The sequence below is a fragment of the Narcine bancroftii genome, chromosome 1 (genome assembly GCF_036971445.1).
Source record: "Narcine bancroftii isolate sNarBan1 chromosome 1, sNarBan1.hap1, whole genome shotgun sequence".
Taxonomy (NCBI): domain Eukaryota; kingdom Metazoa; phylum Chordata; class Chondrichthyes; order Torpediniformes; family Narcinidae; genus Narcine; species Narcine bancroftii.
The window spans coordinates 254,913,949-254,935,498 of record NC_091469.1 but is presented as its reverse complement, the minus strand read 5'-3'; the positions used below and the strand labels follow the sequence as shown (position 1 = coordinate 254,935,498).

The following is a 21,550-nucleotide window of genomic DNA, read 5'->3' as shown; positions in this document are numbered from 1 at the left end:
AAACAAGTTAGTAAAATAAATAATCTGATTTGAACTATATATAAAACTGTGGTTAAAGTTAGAAATAAAGATCTGGAAATACCTATCAGGGTATTCTGAAAATAAAATATAAAGTTAATGTTTATAAGAGGATATTGTTCTAAACTCTGAGTGGGAAGTTCACTTTAAAACTATAATAGTCTGCTGCAGGGTATAGAATTGTTATATACATGTTCAAAATATTATGAACAATTACAAAGATAGTCATTCTCTATGCCTCAATTATTTTTTCATGCCCATTCCTTGGTAAATGAGATTTATTTTAAACCTATCTCTGTTAGGACAGGAAAAAGCTGTTTAGTCCCTTAATCCTGTTGCACCATTCAAGCAATCCATGGGTGATCTGTTTTCGAAGCTCTCTCTACAATGCATTTATGTACCTTAATACATTTAAATAACATAGATCTGTCACTCATATTTTAATTTGGCAATTAACAAAACATTAACTTTCATTTGGGAAGGAAATTTCAAATTTCTGCTATATCTCGGATATATTTTGAACTTCACTCCTGAAGTTTTATATTTTTCACACCATATCTGCAAACTTGCTGATCCAGTTTACCACATTATAATCCAGATCATTGATCTAGATGACAAGCAACAATGATCCCAGCACTGATCCCTGAGGCCCACCACTAGTCACAGGCTTCCAGTCTGAGAAACAATCATCCACCACCACTCTCTGGTATCTCCCATATATTCTTCTTTGGCTTCGCGGACGAAGATTTATGGAGGGGGTAAATATATATTCCCATATAGAATCCATTTTACTACCTCACCATGAATACCGAGCATCTGAACCTTCCTGACTAACCTACCATATGGAACCTTGTCAAGGACTTTAGTAAAATCCATGTAGATAATATCCATAGGCTTACCTTCATCAACTTTCCAGGTAACCTCCTCAAAAAAAGAACTCTATAAGATTGGTTAAACATGATCTACCCCACACAAAGCCATGTTGACCATCTCTAATCACTCCCTGACTATCCAAATACTTGTATATTCAATCTCAGAATACCTTCCAATAATTTACGTACTCGCCAGCCTACAATTTCCAGGATTATTTTTGGAGTCTTTTTTAAACAACAGAACCACATGTTCTCCCCGCCAATCCTTCAGCACCTCACGTGTGGCTAAGGACATTTTAAATATTTCTGCCAGGACCCTTGCAATTTCTACACTAGCCTCCCTCAAGGCCCGAGGGAATATCTTGTGAAGCCTGGGGATTTCTCCACCCTTATTTGCTTTAAGACAGCAAGCACCTCCTCCTTTTTAATCTGTATATGTTTTCCTTACTTCCTGAGACTGTGCCAGTAAATACTGATGCAAAGATTCAGCTTCTTCTGGCTCGATACACAGTTGACCAGTTTGACCTTCAAGGGGCCAAATGTTTTTGTCAATTCCTATCCTTTTGCTCTTAATATACCTGTAGAAACCTATAGGATGTTTTTTCATGTTGCCTGCCAAAGCAACCTCATGTCTCTTTTACCCTCCTGATTTTCTATTTAAAAGTTTTTTCTTGCATTTTTATACTGCAAGTACTTCATTTGCTTCGTGTTGCCAATACCTGCCATACACCTTTCTTTTCTTCTTAACCAGATCCCCAATATCCCTCAAAGTCCAAACCTGACAGGAACATACAAACTTTGCACTCTCAAAATTTCTCCTTTGAAGTTCACTAATAGCCTGTAAGCCATTATTGAACACATCCTTGCCAGAAAGCAATGTATCTGAATCCTCTCTCATTTCTTCAAAATTGGCCTTTCTCCAATTTAGAATCTCAACCCGAGGACCAGGCCAATCCTCATAATTAACTTGAAACTATTGGAATTATAATCACTGGACCCAAAATGTTCGCATTTTCATCCTTCTGTCACCTGTCCTATCTCCTTGCCCATATTTGAATACAGTACTCTAACCACGACCATGTATTGATAGTATTTGGTTTCCATTCCATTTGCATTTTGATTCTGATTTAATTGTACAAAATTTCATCAGCTTTCCCAGATTTTTTCTGCATTTTTTTTCAGTCCAAAATATCTTAATGATTTATATTTAAAGATCCTCAGATCTCTTTGGACAACAATGATCTTGAATTTTTCACCACTTAGTAAGTATAATGGTTATTGTATTTTAGGATCCAACTGTGTGACCTCTTGAAATCCATTGACCACATAGTGTTTCGTCTTCACAACTTATTAATTTCTCTTTATTACGCTGCCCTATTTTGTTCATTAGCAAAATTGTACATGTGGTTGTAATGTATATGTCCATTAAACCCTTAATTAATATATGGCAAATAATTGAGGCCCCACAAATCATATTCTGTCAATTTATGTACTTGTCCATTATCCATCCAATCTGTCTCCTGTTGGTAGGCTTATCCCATGACCAGATGAATACTCTGCATTCAGTTTGACAGGCTTATCAAAGAATATAAAGCTGTATTCATGGAAAATTCTGTCTCATCTTTAATTAGAATAATTGAATGCTAAATACTGCAACCTATTGAAGTTTAATGAGTATATCCAGAAAACCTAACCCCAGGGCAAAAAAATGAGCTGTTGGAGGGACTCAGCAGGTCAAGCAGTATCCATAGATAGAAATGATCAGTCAACATTTCTATTCAGGACACTTTATTGAGATTGACCAAACTTAATTTATTTACTGACTATATCAAACTTTACCCTGGGTTTGGACCACAGCTTCAGTTGATTTAGGTACTGTATTTTCACTCATATAACGTGCACACACATCTAACCTGCTCATACATATAATGCGCGGGTGTAGTATTCTAAATTCCAACTCACAAAAGAAATTTTACTTGGGACAGGACACAATACACATTCCATAGTCCCACTATCTGCCAGGGTTAATCTCTCATGACTTACAACCCATTCAACTTCACTCAGAGATGTCACTCATCCATTATATAGACGATCTGCAAGATCCTTCTGAGACCGTTGTCGCAGAGGTATTTGATATGTTAATCTCCTCCCTCAGGGGAGGGTCTTGGCAATTACCATTGATAAGGTGCTGTGCCCTAGCCAGAATATCTTGTTTCTCGGAATACCATGGCACTCAGGCCAGAGAGATATTCCCGAGACTGCCAAGATCAAATTTTTGAATTTTGCGATTTTTGAATGTACCTAATTCCCATATTTGTCTGTAAATTGTATGCACATGCTTCATTGCCACTATTACTTTCCCACGGACACTATGAATTGTGCGCATTGTTCATTGCTGGTGTGACTTTCCCACGATCACTATGAATTGTGCACTTTGTTTTATTGCCGCTCCTACTTTCCCACATCCACACTAAATTGTGCGCATTGTTTTATTGCTGCTACTACTTTCCCATGCCCGCTATAAATTGTGTGCATTGTTTATTGCTGCTTCTACTTTCCCATGCCCGCTATAAATTGTGTGCATTGTCTTATTGCTGCTACTACTTTCCCACGCCCGCTATAAATTGTGTACTTTGTTTATTACTGGTGAGACTTTCCCACAACCATTATAAATCGTGTGTGCTGTTTGAACATGTTAAAAAAAAATTGTACAGAGTGCACATGCATATAACACATGGTAGGTTACCTCATTTGTATATAATGCACATGTTATATGCATAAAAATACAGTAATCTTAACCAGTAAGTGCCGAAGCGAATTAAATTGATTTTATTTCTCTGGGTTAAAGAGCGTGAACTTGGTACTTATCTCTTCATTGTCATCCTATAGTTCATGATGGAAAATGTTTGTAGGAAATAACTCAAATTTGAATAATGGCTGCTTATAAAATCTGAGCACAAAAAATGGGATAATCCTTCGTAAGTAATTGGTATCTTGAGGTAAATAAGGGAGAAAATAGTGAGGAAAGATCAGTATTACAAAATTCATTGGTATAAATGTGGTCCTTTTTACTGGAGAGCACATTAAGAAAGCTGATCAAAGAAATTAAAATATTGCTGTTTCTCAGAATTAGAAGCAAAAGTAGAATGTTTTTTTTCCTGTTATCCCATTGATGATTATTGCAAATGAGAAAAATGTCAGGAATAGCTTAAGAATGACAAAAAATACTGTGGTTTGAATGTTCCATAATAATTTTGAGAAAAAATTAATAATACATTGTGTCCTAATACTTGAAATTATTGTCAATTTATCTATTAAACTGAGTCATTGAGAAGGTTTAGATGTGGCTCAGTTTAATGAAACATTCACAAATGAGTTTGTGTTCTAGGTCCATTTAATGGAGCAGGATATTGTAAGGATAGTACATTCAGAAAGAAAATTATATGATGTCGATAGTGTTATTAATCTGAACATTAAAATACAGTTAATTCCTTGTAAAGAAATCTGGCAGTATTACCTTTCCTAGAGCAAAAAGCATCATTAGTCAAATTGTCATTAGGAAATGTGATTAAACATTGCTAAAGTACAGCATGTTTGTTGGTGAGCATGTCTATTCTGGCATCTGAAAATAGGCCTGCTTGGGAATAAAAATAAAACACACTAAGCATGGCTGGGAACCAATCCAATTTAAACCTGACATGTCATGAGACTCGATTCGAGTACCCAGACTACGAATTTGTAACCTTGCCACCTGTCACCCAGTGTTCTTCCATTCTGATCTCCAACCAAAGAGCAAATTGATCATTTTAAATATTATATTGCAACACTTAGCAATTGGTTAAGTGTTGTTATCCCATTAGTGCCATATGAATCACTTGGCCTAAAATCTGAATTAATGATTGAAACTGTTTTGTTGTGTTGATAAGCTAATGGTGAAGTTATCAGTGCAATCTGTTGTAGAAATGCTTTTTGCTGAACTGTTAATAAGTTATATTGGTCCACAAGTAATGCCCATGTTACAAGGATGGACAAGTATGCCTAGTTTTATAGGCTTTTTTAAATGTTTTGTTAGTGGAGATTGATTTTGGACTAATCATTATTAAAGTGTGCTGATTACCTTTTGATTTTCCAGAAAACACGATAGAATTTTTGGGGGTTTATTTTCTACATTTTCCCACTACCTGAGGTTTCCCTGGTCACTTCCAGGCATGGTTTCCAATCTTACTAAACTAAAGAAAGGAGCCAAGTTTCAGAAAAGCTCTCGTTAAAATTTCCATGTCATATCCTTGTTTAATATACATTAATTGTAATTCTGGTTCTTTTTCTTGTCTCAGGGGTGATAGTTTTGGCTCCTGGTTTTAAGCAAGTGTTGAAAGTCTCTGGCGCATTATTTTCCTTTTAAACGTAAAGTGGAATCCAGTTTGATTGCAGAGGAGGAAAAAGTCATGTCAAAATATAATTTTTACAGCATAGTGAGCAAGAAATTTATGAGGCTTTTTCTAGGCACTTTTATGATTGTTATGTCTTTCATTTATTAGCATTCTGACAGGCAAACGGTTCTGTTTATTACATCTCAGATATTGGTAATTTTCTGCAGCTTGTTTGGTTTTTTGGTAGATACTATGCTATGCTCATATTTTAGATTGCAATTTTATTGCTAATCGAGAGGAGCAATGAGAAGAAGGACTCTTTTACGTGCAATACCATATAACCATATAACCACTTACAGCACAGGACAGGCCAGTTCGGCCCTACTAGTCCATGCCGTAGCAAATCCCCACTCTCCTAATCCCACTGACCAGTACCCGGTCCATACCCCTCTAGTCCCCTCCTATCCATGTAATGATCCAGTCTTTCCTTAAATGTAACCAATGATCCCGCCTCGACCACGTCTGCCGGAAACTCATTCCACATCCCCACCACCCTCTGCGTAAAGAAATTTCCCCTCATGTTCCCCTTATAATTTTCCCCCTTCAATCTTAAATGCCACTGATGGAAATGTAGAAAAAGTATAGAACAAGCCAAAAATGAGATAAGTGTCAAGAAATATGTCACATTAGCAGTTCTGAAATGTGTATCAATAAATTTTCGTATAGAAATATATCATGACGATTTCTGGAACTGCTGGTACCCTTCTTAAGAAATTACTTTGAGGAATGCTAAAAAATAACTTAATTTTCCAAATAATCTGAACCAAACTACCCTAAAAATGTTTGATGAGATTGTTGGCAGATGACAAATTATGAGCCACAGATCCCTTTGTCATTAGATTCTGGATTTTTGTTGACTAAATTCATTTTACTTAGAACACTTCTGTGTGGCACAGGCATTTTTATCTCATTGGCCTGGACTAGATTCAGTCAAACACGAGATGAATTTGCAGTACTGTTAGCAACTGCAATAAAATGCTTTGAATTTGTGTTCAAATGCCACAACCTGTTCCATATTTTATCTATGACTCCATAATCCCTATTTAAGAGTATTACAATATGGGAGGACTATTTCTACATTAATTATACTCTACACTGGGAAAAGTTAATAATAATGAAAGGCGAGAGCAAGCTAAAATCCTGAAGTAAATCTGAAAGTACAATAACTTATTGAAGCTCAAGTCAGCATGTAAGAAGAGAAACAACACTTTATTAGAACATATTAGAACCCTTCTGAAGAAACTCTTCATCTGAAATATCAATTGATATTTCTCTTGTGTGTTGATTGCTTTGTTTTTTTCACCCGTTTCAGTTTCTACATTCTCTTTACCTGGTTTCTAGCAAAAGAATTCACAGTCACATGAGTGTGGAGGTCAGTGTATCTTTTACTGAGACCTTGTCAAAGTTACGAGGACAATAACTTAGGAGCTCTGGAATTTCTGGTAGTGAAATATTCAAGCCACTGTTATTTTGAAAAGATTTTGAAGAAGTAGTTAATCATTTTTGTGTTGCAACAAATAATAGCGTTTAGCCATAATAACATCCAATTCATAACAAATTGAATGTACATTAGTCAGAACAAGAATTTCAGTTTTTAAAAATTTTTCAGGGGTATTACACAAAATGGTGAACACTGACTTTTTGATAATGATGTTCGAGTGAAACGATTGTAATAAATCCATCAGCTGGAAATATTTCTATTGTTATACTTCATAATCTTTGCATTATAACAAACATTTTATTCTTAAATGATTGAAAAGTTTTCAGAATTTTTTATGGCAGTACATTCTTGATTTAACCCAGTCTTGGTCCCCACTGTAAGCTTAATTCCTTAGCCATTAACTCCATAGTCTCTGTCTGAATCAGACAGTTTAAACTTCATTATGTTGTCGTGCTTTATCTCTTTCAAACCCTCTTTCTCCCCCTTCAGCAACACTTCATGCTTTGCACTTTTCCAAATCATCTACAGCATATTCTCTTGTTGCCTATGGAGAGAACTCATTCAAACCAACTCAGGCTGACATCTCACCTGACTTTTATTTTTGTAAATGTACTCATCCAAGCCCCAGTTAGAAAGAGGCTTCCTGTCTACTTGCAGAAGATACTGAGGAACAATTTGTGCGGGTTTTTCTTTTTCCAGATTTCCTCTTGATGCAGGACATCTGTATTCTATTTTGAAAGGCAAGAATAAAAGTCGAGTTGCATGGAGAATCAAATCAGTATCCCACTTTTTAAACTAAATTAGTGCTTCAGGTGCACACACCATTTTAACCCCACAACATCATTATAAATTTGGAATATTCCTTTAAGAGTTGCCTCCTGAAATGTAGCTGCAGTTCTTTTTGAGAAGAAATTATATATTAGGTGTTATATTTCCTGGACTGTGCACTTTGAATTTGCAGAACAATAAGCTTTGGAGAAATTGCTAAAGCAACAATGAAACTAGAGACACAAAAATATTGGAACTGTCTTAATTTGAATTCTGAGAGAACAGTGTGATTGAGCCATTTCCCAGTTTCCCATTGCCGTTCTAGAATCTGAACAAGATAGAAGCAGCTTAAACCTCATAGTCAGGGAAGACTTGTTAGAAATAAAATAAAAGTGTTTGTTTATCTGACTGAAATGACTTGTGTGCAGTGTACAGTAAAACTATAAGCTTCACTATTCTGTTAAAAGATATGATAATCCTGCTTTCTTCTCCATAGATGCATTTTGACCTGCTGAGTATTTCCAGCATTGTATTTTTAATTTCTTGATTTTCGCTGTTGTTCTGCTCTCTCCTCTTCTTTTAGGTCAGTGCTATAAAAAGGAGATTTTTTATAAATTACCCTACAAGTCCGAATAAACTTTTTCTTCTTCTTCAGCAATTGTATATTTTGGAGTGTTTGTTTTTTGTTGATTTCATTTATTGGTTTATTTGAAATACAATAGAGTACCCCTAAATTAGCAACTTCAGTGGTGTGTGTGTGTATGTGTGTGTGGCATTTGTAACTGAAGTATCTCAAAAGACGTTACAAGAATAGAGATGAAATGCAACCTGACATTTTCAAAAGTGGAGTGAACAGGAAAGGAAATAAAAAGAAATGAGGAGCATGGAGATAGATTTTAGAAAGATTTTGAGGAGTAGAGTGATACTATTCAGAGGTTGTACTATGTCAGAGGTAGTACTTTACTGAGATGTCCGTGAATAGTTCAGAGTACTTTATCATCAGAAAAGATGCTACTATAATCTCTACATCAAAAAAGTTTATATCAGTCAAGTGACTCTTTGTAAAATATAAAAATCACTTAGTTTTGTCAATCAGTAATTTATTGGGGAGCCACCCCACCCCCCAAGATGAAATGGTGAAGCCTGACCCTATGAAAACTGGGTGACCTTTGAAATTAGTATGTTGTTATAAGAAATTATTTTCTGAAATTTCAGTTTCAAACAAATTCCTATAAAAAATAGATTGTCTTTGAGATATCCTTCTACATTAACAACTAATGTTTTAGGATGTTCTGGAACAATTTTACAAGATATCACTGAACCTTTACTTACCCGTCACTACTTCAGAGTTCTTCTAAGGTTGTCCTAACCTCCTTTGTTATACCTTCCAATATACTGAGCAATTCGCTTCACTTTCTTTTACCAGAATGGGGATGGGAAATGTTAGGTTAGGACATGATAAATGAAATGCAAATTGAAGAATAACATTATAACATTTTCCTCAAATTATTGAGTAAATGTTTTGCCCAGAAAATAACAGTTTAAGGTTCAGTATAGTGATGTTTTATATATGTGAATAAAAACACCTTGAAAATTAAAACCCCCTCTACCTCAACATCCAGTTCCCATCCCCATGCTCCACCTCCTACCCACAGGCTGGCAAGTGCTTCTATAATCAGTAATTTCAAGAGGAAAACCAATTCTCTAGATTGTATCCTCGATATGTCACGAATAAAAGACAACTTGAACATTCAAGAGCATTATAATTTCCTTGGAGATAAAGACATTTATCTCCATTTGTTTTCATTGCTGTTTACCATGCTTTGCATATATGATGTAGGTTTATGATTTCATTTTTGCTTGGCTTATTTTTTGTTTTATTGTTACACTGGTGATAAATTAAAATGAATATTTAAAGATGAAGATGCACTTGTTTTTTTAATTCTTTCACTGTTTAAGTTAAAATTTGTTCCCTCATGATGTATTCTCTCATTACCCTCACATTAGTCTTGGAATTGTGATCGAAATTAGGGTGTAGGAGGCAGTGCTGTGGAAGATGATATTTCTGCTTTATTGTGTTTTTTGAAGCATAGAAAATAGTGAAAATTAAATTGATAATAAGAAAATGAAGAATTAAAAAGGTAAGCCAATTTTAAAATCTGCTGCAATGGGTGAATAGTTGTGAATGTGCGAATAAAGGAAATGTTCTTGACTTTACTGCAGATTCTATCATGCACCCGAGAGCAATGCTTAAATATCATTTGATATTTGGTGAATTATTGGTGAACCTTGAGTGTCATTTGTGACTGAGTTAACAGCATTTTTGAAGATTGGGTTAACTTTCAATTCCTTTGACTTGACAAAAATGTATGGTTATCCTATACTGTAATTCTATACTGGGGTACGCTTAGGCAAGATGCTGAATTGAGGCCCTGTCTGCTCTCCCACGTGTGTGCAAGTGATCCCAGGACAGGAATGTTACCTCAGGTGTACTGGTCAATAATTATTCCTCAATCAACATCACTAAACAGAAGCAAGATAATTTATCATTATAATTTTTCTGATTGTGAAGCTTGCTGCATATGCTATTTGACTGCTTTTCTTTACATTTACAAAAGTGACTTTGCTTTAAAAAGTGTGTCATTGGCAATAAAGTGCTTTGGAGATTCTGATGTCAATCAAGTCTTTAGGTGCATCACTGTTCCCTAATTTTTTTTTAAAGATTAAAAGGGCCACAAAAGGTTACGTAGTTCCAGTGTTTGGAAGGCTGAGGAATTGACCGTAATATCACATATTTTGTGAGGCAAGGTGAAAACAGATTTGTTTGTATCATAATTGGTTAAAATATCAACTGTATTGTTGCAATGTTCTTTATTTGCAATCTAGGATCATGTGACAAATTATAATACAAATCTGAACTATTTCCTTTGTTGCCTTCCTAAAAATCTGTTTGTAATTAATGTAATTTCAGATAAGATTCGTAATCACCTCAGAAATCAAAGTCTGTAACCACAGAATGAGGGGAATTGGGAGTGCAATCACACCAGCTCCACATCTCATTTATAAAATAACCATGATATACTAAATCCTCTTCATCCTATGTATCCACATTGGTCCTCTGTGTATGACGAAAGTTTGCATTTATAACTTAGTAAAACATCACAGAGCACTTGAGATGCACAAGAGATTGCAGATGCTGACGTCTGGAGCAAAATAAACAACTGCTGGAGGAACTCAGCTGGTTGAGCAGCATCAGTAGGAGAAAAAAGGATTGCCGACACCTCCTTTTGGAACCCTTCATCAAGACTGAAAGTGCAGAGGGGAGATAGTCTCGTTGAGTTCCTCCAGCAGATTATACATGTTAAATTACAGGCCACTTTGCAGGAATACAAGTTAGTCAAGAATTGACAAGGAGTCAGTCCTGTTCTAAAGTATGAAGTGAAGCTGACATTTTTGGAGGGGCATATCTTGCACCTATGCATAATCTAATTTTTTTTAGATAACTGTTGGGTAGACTGTACCCCAGCTTGCTCTGTCATGCTCTTATCCTGTTCCAATCAGCACAACCTGTGTTTTCAAAAGGAATCATTGATAATTTATTTAGTTTTTATTTAGAGTTATTCCCCTCACTGAGAAGGTCATCTAGTCTTTCAAGTTTTTTAATGTTTTGTGCCAATGGTTACTCAGTTCATCCAATTCTATGCAGTAGGAACACACTGCCTTCAATCTCTACTCTTCATCAGTCTTTATATATTCAAATTATTTGTACGAATCTTACCAAATTTTAAAGATTGTGTTTTGTTGGTTTTTTTAAACCACTGATAAAGAAGTAAATTACATATAATTATTTTAAAAATTGGTAGCTTTCAAATTTTTCAAAAATATATTTGTGATGCAATTTCCTTTAGAAGACTAATGAAATTACCAAAATGGTTATTTTCCACTCACTGCACTTTATGTGAAATGGGGCAGCTACTTTTAACGATCACATTCATCTAGTTATAAAAATCTTTGTTGTCTGAGATTCATTACTCTTCCAAAATGAAATGCTGCTTTTATACACGTTTTGAAAATGTTATTTTACTTTTGGGCATAGACAAGATTCACCATAAAATAATTATGGTTTGTGACTTCCAGTTTAAAAAAAACTACCACAGTTTTAATTACTGCAAAAAAAATTAATTTGTGGTATTCACAAATGGGAACAAATAAATGCTAGAAGTACACAATGGGTCAGACATTTGTGTTTGTGGAGAGAGAAAAGGAGTTACGATTTTAAACTGGTGACCTTGCATCTGGACTGAGAAATAATTTCCTTCAATTTATAATTATTGAAGGTTTCTGTTTTAAAGAAAATAGTGGTTTTTTGGTCTGTTTTGTTTTTCTCTCTGAATATTCTTTTTTTTCCCCCCTCACTTTCTTTACCTGATTTTTGAGCTCAGTGACTGAATCATGTTTGCATGTGGCTGGCAATTCCATAGAGTTCCTTATTGATTAGTTTGCTTCTGTTTTCTATGCTTCTTCAGTGAAATGCAGAAGTCCCAAATGAGCTAAAGATCAAATGTGCATTTGAACTCCTGCTCTTCCATTCTGTCCAGTGACAAAGTATTTTGAATTGGACCCATCAGCTTCAGTGAAGCTTTGGTTATCTTGATACTGTGTTCCTTTTTTTCAAATGGGGTCACCAACCACGAGTTAAAATGCAAGCGTGGTTTAATGTTAATTTATGGGATTTTACATCCTTTTTAAATATGGTATATTGCTTTCTTATTATTTGTATTTTAATTACTTAAGCCTATTTAAACTGTTACTTTTAAGTGTCTCTTTGATTTATCAAGTGGTATTTTGAAGAATAGTTCAAAGGCCTTTGACAACTGTGAGTGGTCTTCCCAAAAATTGAGTCTCAGAATGAATGGATCAAAGCAACATTGCTGCACAGGCACCTAGATTAATGCAACAGCATCAGGCAATGACCTAGATCCAGAATAGTTTGACTCATTATTTAATTCTTCCTCATTCAAATTCTACATTTCTCATTAATCATTCTTTAATTATTCAAAATATTTCTAATAGTCCGTAGCACCAGATTAGTAATTTCTGGATTCTGGTTTCAAACTTAAGCACTAACATCAAGTCTGATGCCATTTGCACTCTCAGTTGGATAGAATCAATCCTTATACAGATATCAGGCATCTAAACCTTGCATCACCCAGAGGGTAACACTATTTCAAGACCACCAGACACACTTTTTTCATGACCTGTGAAAATTTATTATTTAATTTCTTTTATATTTATCTTTTTTCATCTTCGTGGTATATTGTGCATAGATAACTGGGAAATTGTAGCAAATAAGACTTTCATTGGATCTGTACCTTGCACTTGTGGGTGTAATAATAAACTCTCATTTTAAAAAGAGCTGCGGACTTGGCCAATATTTTTCCCTCAACCAACAATAGGAGAACAGATGACCGACCACATTGCTGTTTGTGGGAAATAATCGTGTTCAAAAATTCTTAGGATATCCTGAGTTCATTAAAGGCACTATATAAAAGCATTTCCCAGTCTAATTGGTTTAGGTTACTTGTCTGTCCCCACAGGTTTTAGATGCTCTTTTCAGGGCACAAAGGTTTTTGAATCATTAGTTGCTTGCACATGCAGGGCAAAGCATAAGGCCATGAGCAAGTCAAACTCTAATGGCTTATACTGTTCATTTCCTACACTGCAAAATCTAACCCATTATTTGGCATAGGCTTGTTTTTTAAAATTAAAATTAGAGGTTTTTCATATGTTTTTATTTTCTATCTATAAAAAGTACCCTATGATACTTTTCTGTAGAAAATTATATCCTTTGCTTGTTTCATTGTTTGCTTTTTTTGCACAACTGACTGAAAATTTTGCACTCTTTCACATAAATACATTTTTAAAACTGTTTAGATTTATGACTCTGCTTTGTTTCCTTAGTTGGCTCGCTGACATCAGTTATATCTAGATTCCCTTAATATTTTTAATCCAGTTTAGTTAATGGTGTTCCTGTCTGTAGGTCATTACATGGAGGTTGCATTCTTTTGTATTTCTTCCACTTGCATTTTCCCTGTGCTGTCAAGAAGGAGGAAATAAGCTTTTGCACTCACAAACGAATCAAGATCACAATAAATACATTTGCTAATTCATTCTTTGGGAATATTGGAGAAGTTTTCAGTATTGCTTGAAGACTTGATATGTATATGGAAAAGCAGAAGATGGAATAAATAATTCAATGATTAAGAAATATTTGTAACACTTTAGTGGGTCAAGAAATTACATCTGCCTCATAAAAAAATTATGTTTGTATGTTTTCCCTTATATGTGTGAATAATATATCAGTATTATCTGCTGAGTTCCTCTGGCATTTTTGTGTTTCCGTTACCTATCACGCTGTTCATTTTTCTCTTGTATGTTTGTGCCTTAAACATAAACAATGGTATTAACTTATACAGCATAATTTTAAATGTACTCTGTCACAAAATAAAAGAATTTTGCGATAGAAGGGCTTTAGTAATAGAATGTGATTTATTTTCCCAGTGTTTACTTTTGTATTGTACCTGGCTGTGTGTTTATTGCACCATACTAGATATTATTACACAAATGGTGCACCAAACAGAAAAAGTAGCAAATTATAATCTAGTATTTGTTTAAGCAAAATACAGTAATTTTTTAATTCATCGTAGATGGTGATAATTTAATTTCATTTTAGGTTTTTGTCTCAAATCTGAATTCTGTCATTTGTGTAAATCGTTTATGTTTATTAAAGGTTTATAATAGGAAAATGTTTGGAACAATGGAAACCAAAGGCATATTAGTTGCATCGAGATGTGTTTACTGTATATTGTATTTGTGTAAAGCTGTTTTAATTTGGTGAGGTAGTTTTAGTGGATTTAGTCCTGCAGCATGTATCACTGTCGCCAAACAAAAGGTTATCTTCCTTAAAGTATTACTTTGATAGAATAATAACAAGTGTTATTTTTAGTTGGTTAGATTGTTTAACTTCTTCAAGTCATTGCAAAACTATAAATATATGAAATAATACCAGCCTTCAAAATAGTTAAGATCAAAACATTTATTTAGGTTGGGATAGTTTTAGAGTTGCAAAGAAAAATACATTATTATATACAAATAGCAAATAATAACTTGATATGCCAAAACTGACCTGGATTTTCCTGTCAGCATTGCAATAATCAGTGGCAGATTATGCATGTGGCAGAGTAACTCAGGGTGTTTTGAAAGACGTGATTAAACTCAAGTATTTAAAAGTTGTTCCGTTTGCTTTGCGGAAGTAGCATCTGGTATTCTGGCTTATTGATTTGCATCAAATGGCATGAAATTGCTGTAATTTTCCAGTAAATAGCCCCAGGATCCAAGCAGAAAGTTATGTATTGTCCTTTCTAGTCTAAAGTATCTTTTTTTGACATAATAAATGTTTATTACTGCTAACCAACTTCCCTGGCACTAAATATTAATTATATCCAGTGAACAATCTAATTCTATAGATTTAAAAAATATAATTTTAATGTTTCTATTTATCTTCCTTAATCCTTTGTCTCTTTTTTAAATTATTTTAAATCCTATTTGAAGTTGAATTCATATGCTGTAATTCACAATTTCTTAGTCCTTGGGCAGTTAATTTCATTATTCTTCAACTTGATTGATTCCAAATGCCCGTTCCCTCTCAGCAACATTGTTGGCTTGTGTTTATAGCAATCTGCTGCATAAGAGAACTGTAAGAACTAATTAGCAAGATCTAGCTTAATTAATAATGATCTGAATTGATTTTTCTCCTACTGCAAAATATGTCCCAGTACGGTTGTGATTAGATTTAAGAAAAAAGTTGCATTTAGTTTCTGAACATTTTTTTTTCTTTTTCCCTCATCCTAGCTCAAGAAGGACAGACTCCTGTTCCAGTTGTCATGGATGACACAAGTGAGCAGGAGATGGATTCAGCTGATGAGTCGATGTCTAATGAGATGCTGGCTGCTACAGATGAAATATCAAAAATATCGACTGGTACAGGCCGGAGGATTAGACGCTTCAAGCACGAGTGGCTGAAAAAGTTCTGGTTTCTCCGCTATTCACCCACTCTGAATGAAATGTGGTGTCATGTTTGTCGGCAGTACACCGTTCAGTCTTCCAGGACTTCAGCCTTCATCTTAGGTTCTAAGCAGTTCAAAATTCACACAATCAAGTTGCATGCCCAGAGTAACCTTCATAAGAAGTGTTTGCAGCTTTATAAGCTCAGGATGCATCCAGAAAAAACAGAGGAAATGTGCCGGAACATGACACTATTGTTTAATGTAGCTTATCACATCGCCTTTGAAGGAAGGCATTTTTCAGATTTCAGACCATTGGCAGAGCTTCTGAAAAAATGTGACCTAAAGATTGTTGACCAATATTTGAACGAGGGAGACTGTCAAACTTTAGTTCATCACATTGCGCTGTCTCTTCGTGAGGACCTCTTTGAGAGGCTCAGGGTGTCCCCATTTATGAGTGTGATTTTGGATGGTCAAATGGATGACTTAGTTGCTGATAATGTTGCAATCTACATTCAGTACATTACCAATGAAGGGCCTGCTGCTACTGAGTTATTGTGCCTGCAGGAATTGAGCTCTGCCACAGTGGATGGTTACACTCAAGCACTGGACAGGGCCCTTGGAGGCATAGGGATCAAATGGAAAGAGGAAAAATTAATTGTAGGACTAGGGGTAGATGGAACCAATGTGACAACTGGACTAAGGGCAGGTTTAGCCATGAAGATCAAAAAGGCTTTGCCTTGGCTACTCTCTGTCCCGTGTGTGATACATAGGCCTCACTTGGAAGTATTGGATGCTATTAGTAATAAGGAATTAACCTGTTTGGAAGAACTGGAGAATAACTTAAAACAATTGCTGAGTTTTTATCGATATTCTCCCAAACTCATGTGTGAACTAAGAGCGACTGCAGCAACACTCTGTGAGGAGACAGAGTTTCTTGGTGACATTCGAGCTGTCAGGTGGATCATTGGAGAGCAGAATGTCTTGAATGCCTTGATCAAGGATTATTTGGAAGTGATAGCTCATCTTAAAGATGTCAGTGGTCAAGCCCATAAAGCAGATGCTGCTGCCATTGCTTTGGCTCTGCTGCAATTCCTGATGGACTATCAATCAGTTAAGCTCATCTATTTTTTGTTGGATGTCATTGCCATCCTTACACGGCTAGCATTCATTTTCCAGGGTGATCATCTTCTCATTACCCATGCTGATGACAAGATTGAAGAAGCCATTGAAGAAATAAGCAGATTGATGGAAACACCTGGAGAGTATCTCCAAGAATTTGAGGAGACTTTTCATGAAAACTTTCATGGCGTTCCTCTGAAGAACTTAAGAGTAGCAGAGGCAAAGTTTAATTCAATAAGAGAGAAGATTTGCCAAAAGACTCAACTCATTCTAGCCCAAAGGCTGGATTGCAATAGCCGTGCTATTATTAGAGCATGCCAAGTGTTTGATGTTGCTTCGTGGCCCCAAAATGAGGAAAACCTGATGAGTCACGGTGAAGAGGAAATCATGCATATATATAAGCATTTTGAAATAATTCCATCTTTTACAAAGGAAATCGGGCTGGATGGCAGAGACATTCGCAGTAGTTTATTGCAGGAATGGAGGGAGCTCAAATCTGAGTGTTACAACAAGAATGGTTTCAAAGAGTTGAGCCGTCACATTTTTAAGTATAAACAAAGATTCCCAATATTAAATAGGATCATTCAGTTATTGCTTGTCCTGCCAACTTCAACAGCAGCTTGTGAGAAAAGTCGTGGTGCCTTTTATCAGATACGTAAAAATAACAGGTCTCGACTTCGCATTGACCAACTCAATGACCTTCTGACGATTGCTGTTAATGGACCACCCATTGCAAACTTTGAGGCAAAGAGGGCACTAGACTGTTGGTTTGAAGAGAAATCAGGAAACCGATATTCCTTGTCTCCAGAGATGTTAAGCAGAGTTACTTCGCTGGATCAGAGACCAATATTGCATGGCCTAGACATGGGATCTGATTGCCTAACGGATATTCATGAAACTATATTGTAAACGATTGGTGTTTTATAAATTATGCTACATTCTCAATCTAATAGGAATAACTCAAATACATTGGTACATATGAAAATGACAATTTGTGATCACCAGAGGAGTCAGTAGAACTTTAGTGAAGTAAACTTTGACACTGCTGTCCCAACCTGTAGGATTAAATTCCTTGATTTTTTTGCCACATTTGGGAAATCAAATCATCTGAGTTAAAAAGTCTGCTAAAATTTTGGTACTGTTTTGTCACCAAAAATATTGACTGCAGTTTGCTTTCAATAATGCAAATATTAGATACTAAGCAAAGTCCTCCTAATTTGTTTCTTTGAAAACTGTGGTTATTTATGCTGCCTGAGATTGATATAAGGGTCAGCCTTGTTCAGTCTTTAAGTAACCTCTTATTTACATAAACAATAAATAAATATTCATAATTAGTGGCTCGTGCGAGTGGAAAGGGGTGGGGGCTGAACAGGAAACTAGTATTTGTGGAGTTACTGTATAAAAAGACATAGCTGAAAGGGTTCTAAAGTATATGTATCTACATTATTTTTATAGATAATGATTATTGATAATTGTCATTTTTTTTCTGTTAGGTGAGCATGTCTTTAAAAAAATCAGGAAGGCAACAGATGTATCAAGGGGATGCATTTTCCTGTCTCATTTCTTTATTTTACTGAAGGAAGAAGCACATACTATCAAGCACTGCATTAGCTGACCATGCTCACCTATGTTCAGTAATCTAAGATAGACTATAAAACTATCAATATGTATGATTATATAGGACTGGTGATAGAAATTATTTTCATGGCCGAGATATTTGACAGACTCAGCCCAGTAGTAACTGGATGAAAGTCTGTTCTTAAAATGTCCTAAAATTAGGTAATAGTGAGATTATTTTGATAATTTCAATTGAAAAGGATGATCATTTTGAGAATGGTAGTCATACAGCAGTATGATTTATTACAAGATTAATATTTAAACATTATATTTCATAGCATTTGTGGAAAAGCATAACTTACTTATAATGCCAGATGCTGTCGATGGCTGCAAAGCACTTTTATACACGTATAAATACCACAAAAATTACATTGCATTTTGTTTGACATATCTTAGTCATGCTTTATGCCAGTGATTTTTACTGAGAATGCAGTTCTGCACAAAACTTTATTATTGTTGTTAAATCAATAAATTCACACCTTTAAGCTATTTTTTTTCTTCAGAAATTTCCTGAAGAATGAGACTTTAGTTGTATGAATTTTGAGAGTTCTAAATAGAAACCTTAGAAGTCCAAGAAAAGAGATACTTAATGTAATCAACTTTATCAGTAGAAGTACGAGTCCTGTCTCCAGGCACCATTGGCCAATTAAATATAAAAGGCTGCTAATTCCAGCTGCCCTTGTTGTGAAAGTTACTAAGTGACTTGAGCGGCTCTTGCTTTTGTGTGACACGCAAGCCGTTACCAATTTAAATGCTGAACAGAAGCATTGCTAGTATCTTTAAGGTGTATCTACCCAATTTTGGCAGGATGTCTAATAGTCCTTTGCAATGTCATGTGTATCTTGATATTATGGTGGACAATGTTACTGTACAACCATAGATTCAAGTTATTATAACTTATTTTAAAAAGGAATCTCTCAATCTTGATAACTCAAGTGGCAAAAGATGTACGGAAAATGTGTACCTGCTCTATTCACTTCACTGTGTAATTTGCTTGATACATATGAATTTAATTCTTTTAGATATCAAATGCAGAGTGCAGATTTTAGATTGCAGAAACACTTTCTCTGAGAGGGAATACAAAATTTAAAGTTTGATAGCTAATTTGAATATACCTTAAAAGTCAATGTGAGAATGAGTGGCTAAATTTGTATTGCACAGTCTTGCTAAGTACTAATTTTTTAGTAGATATTTTGGATAAGAATTAAGGAACTATAATTTAAAACTGATTATAGTGAAGTCATAACTGACTACATACACAATTCAGAATGTTGTAAACGTGCTAGCATAATATTCAAGAGTTTGATTTGTTAATTTTGGTTCTAAATATTAAGATTGGAGCTGATTTTTCTGGCAGATCCATTTCTATAATATCCTCAACTCAAACTATATTTTTAAAATATCTTGTCTGGTATAAGCTTATTTATGATTTGCGCTACTAATAAGTTCTTAAATTGTCTTAAAATGTTATAAGTTGCCAGGGACAGAGATTTACCAAATCCAGGAATCCTCCAGAAATTAAAATATTTGTGTTTAATCAGAATCAAAATTCGTTCTTCCTAATTAGTGGACTTCATTTCTAATATCTACAGATGGAGAATAAAGAAGATATGTTTAGTCATCATAATTAATCCCATTTTAGTATGGTTTATATATTTTAAATACATATATATTTTTGTAACTAAGTGTAAATTCTTATATTTTAAGTTGCTAAATATGATTGGTGCAGTCTACCAAGTAATTGATGGATTAACAAATGTAATGAAGTAACTGATTAATAATTTAGCTGCAATATTTAAACAATTTTATGCAGAACTGATGAACTGAGAGTATAGATATACAATATAAAAGAATCAAATGGTCACCATGGCAATGTCAAGATATAAATGATAGTCGAAAGGCTAGAGATTAATTGGAGAGGAGAATGATATATTGGATAGATATTGCTTCCATAAATGCAATAATATGACCAGGCGAAATTATAAGGGTGCCTGGACTTAGCCATCTTTCTAGATTTGCCTTTTTATGTTTGCACAATATGTGTCTATTCAATCATAATGCATATAAAAATGGATCTATGTGGAGCTAGCAGAAAAAGTATCAAATACTGAAGGATCCTTTGGCATGTTCAAATGACATTTTAGTTGCCGTCCATCCAGTTGGCATTGTTGATCTCTGTTGTTGAAAGTAACATAGGAGAGAATGACCTCGTCAAACAGGACTTTGTGTTAAAATTTCACTTCAATGTTGCCGTTCACCTGGAGACAAAAGCCACAAGAATGACTTACATTGTATTGTATGATTGGTTATGGTGTCACTCAAGATGCTGAAGACAAATGACTGTGTAGCACATAGCACAGTAACTTAAATACTGGGCTCTATGTATGATTTCTCTTTCTTGTTTGGTTAATAATGTAGATTTTTTTCAAGCACAATGTAGCATTTGTTCATATTGTGTTTCCTTCAACAGAACCAATTTCTTTGTATTTGGAAATGAATTGTTAACTACACATTAAGTGCCATTTTTGGCCAAATTATTTATTTGCTGATTGATTTTAGTTTTGTATCTTTCCCCCAGTGCCATTATCTCGACTACCTAACCTCCAAGATCACTACCAGCAAATTGTCAACACCAACACTTGCAAACTTTCTTTTAAAATGTTCTGCATTTGCTGAATCACCTAATACTTCATCCTGATCTCCTCCTTGATAAAGATATCTATGGGGGCATTGTGGATGGGGGCATTGTGGATTCAAATTCTCTTGGTTGATATTTGTTTTGATACACCCTTGCAATGCAAATATGTGTCCTATGGGGTTATTCTTGCCAAGACCATAACAGTTAAATGAAAGAAGTAATGATATGTAATAAAACTGAGTTACCTTCTGAAGGTTCCTCAGTCACATAATCAATTCAGATTTTCTGTTAAAGAACTTAATGGTTAGCTCCTATCTTTTACCATAATTTGATGCAGGTTGTTTGAAAAATAGCTTGTGAACAGTTCATGCTCAAGACTTGGTGGCTTCATTTGAATGGTAAATATGTTTGGTTTGATTTTTTAAAATGATATAGTAAGGAGGATTTTGTTTATATTTTTATTTCCAACTGGTGTTTTATTCACCTTTGCCACCTGCCTCCTTCACAGTCTGCGACAGGATACATTCAACTTTCCACAGTGTAGTTCCTGCAATTTTTTTTTGCTAAAGGTTGCACTTACA

General features: G+C 34.9%; 1 protein-coding gene across 1 annotated transcript in view; it reads left to right on the top strand.

The window, feature by feature from the left end:
* Positions 1 to 21,244, top strand: part of prdm11 (PR domain containing 11) — a 165,041-nt gene extending 143,797 nt beyond the window's left edge. Inside the window, exon 7 of the mRNA XM_069895840.1 lies at positions 15,441 to 21,244. Within this exon, the coding sequence (XP_069751941.1) occupies positions 15,441 to 17,623 (2,183 nt within the window). The 3' untranslated portion in view covers positions 17,624 to 21,244. The remainder of the gene's footprint in view (positions 1 to 15,440) is intronic.
* Positions 21,245 to 21,550: the final 306 nt, after the last annotated feature.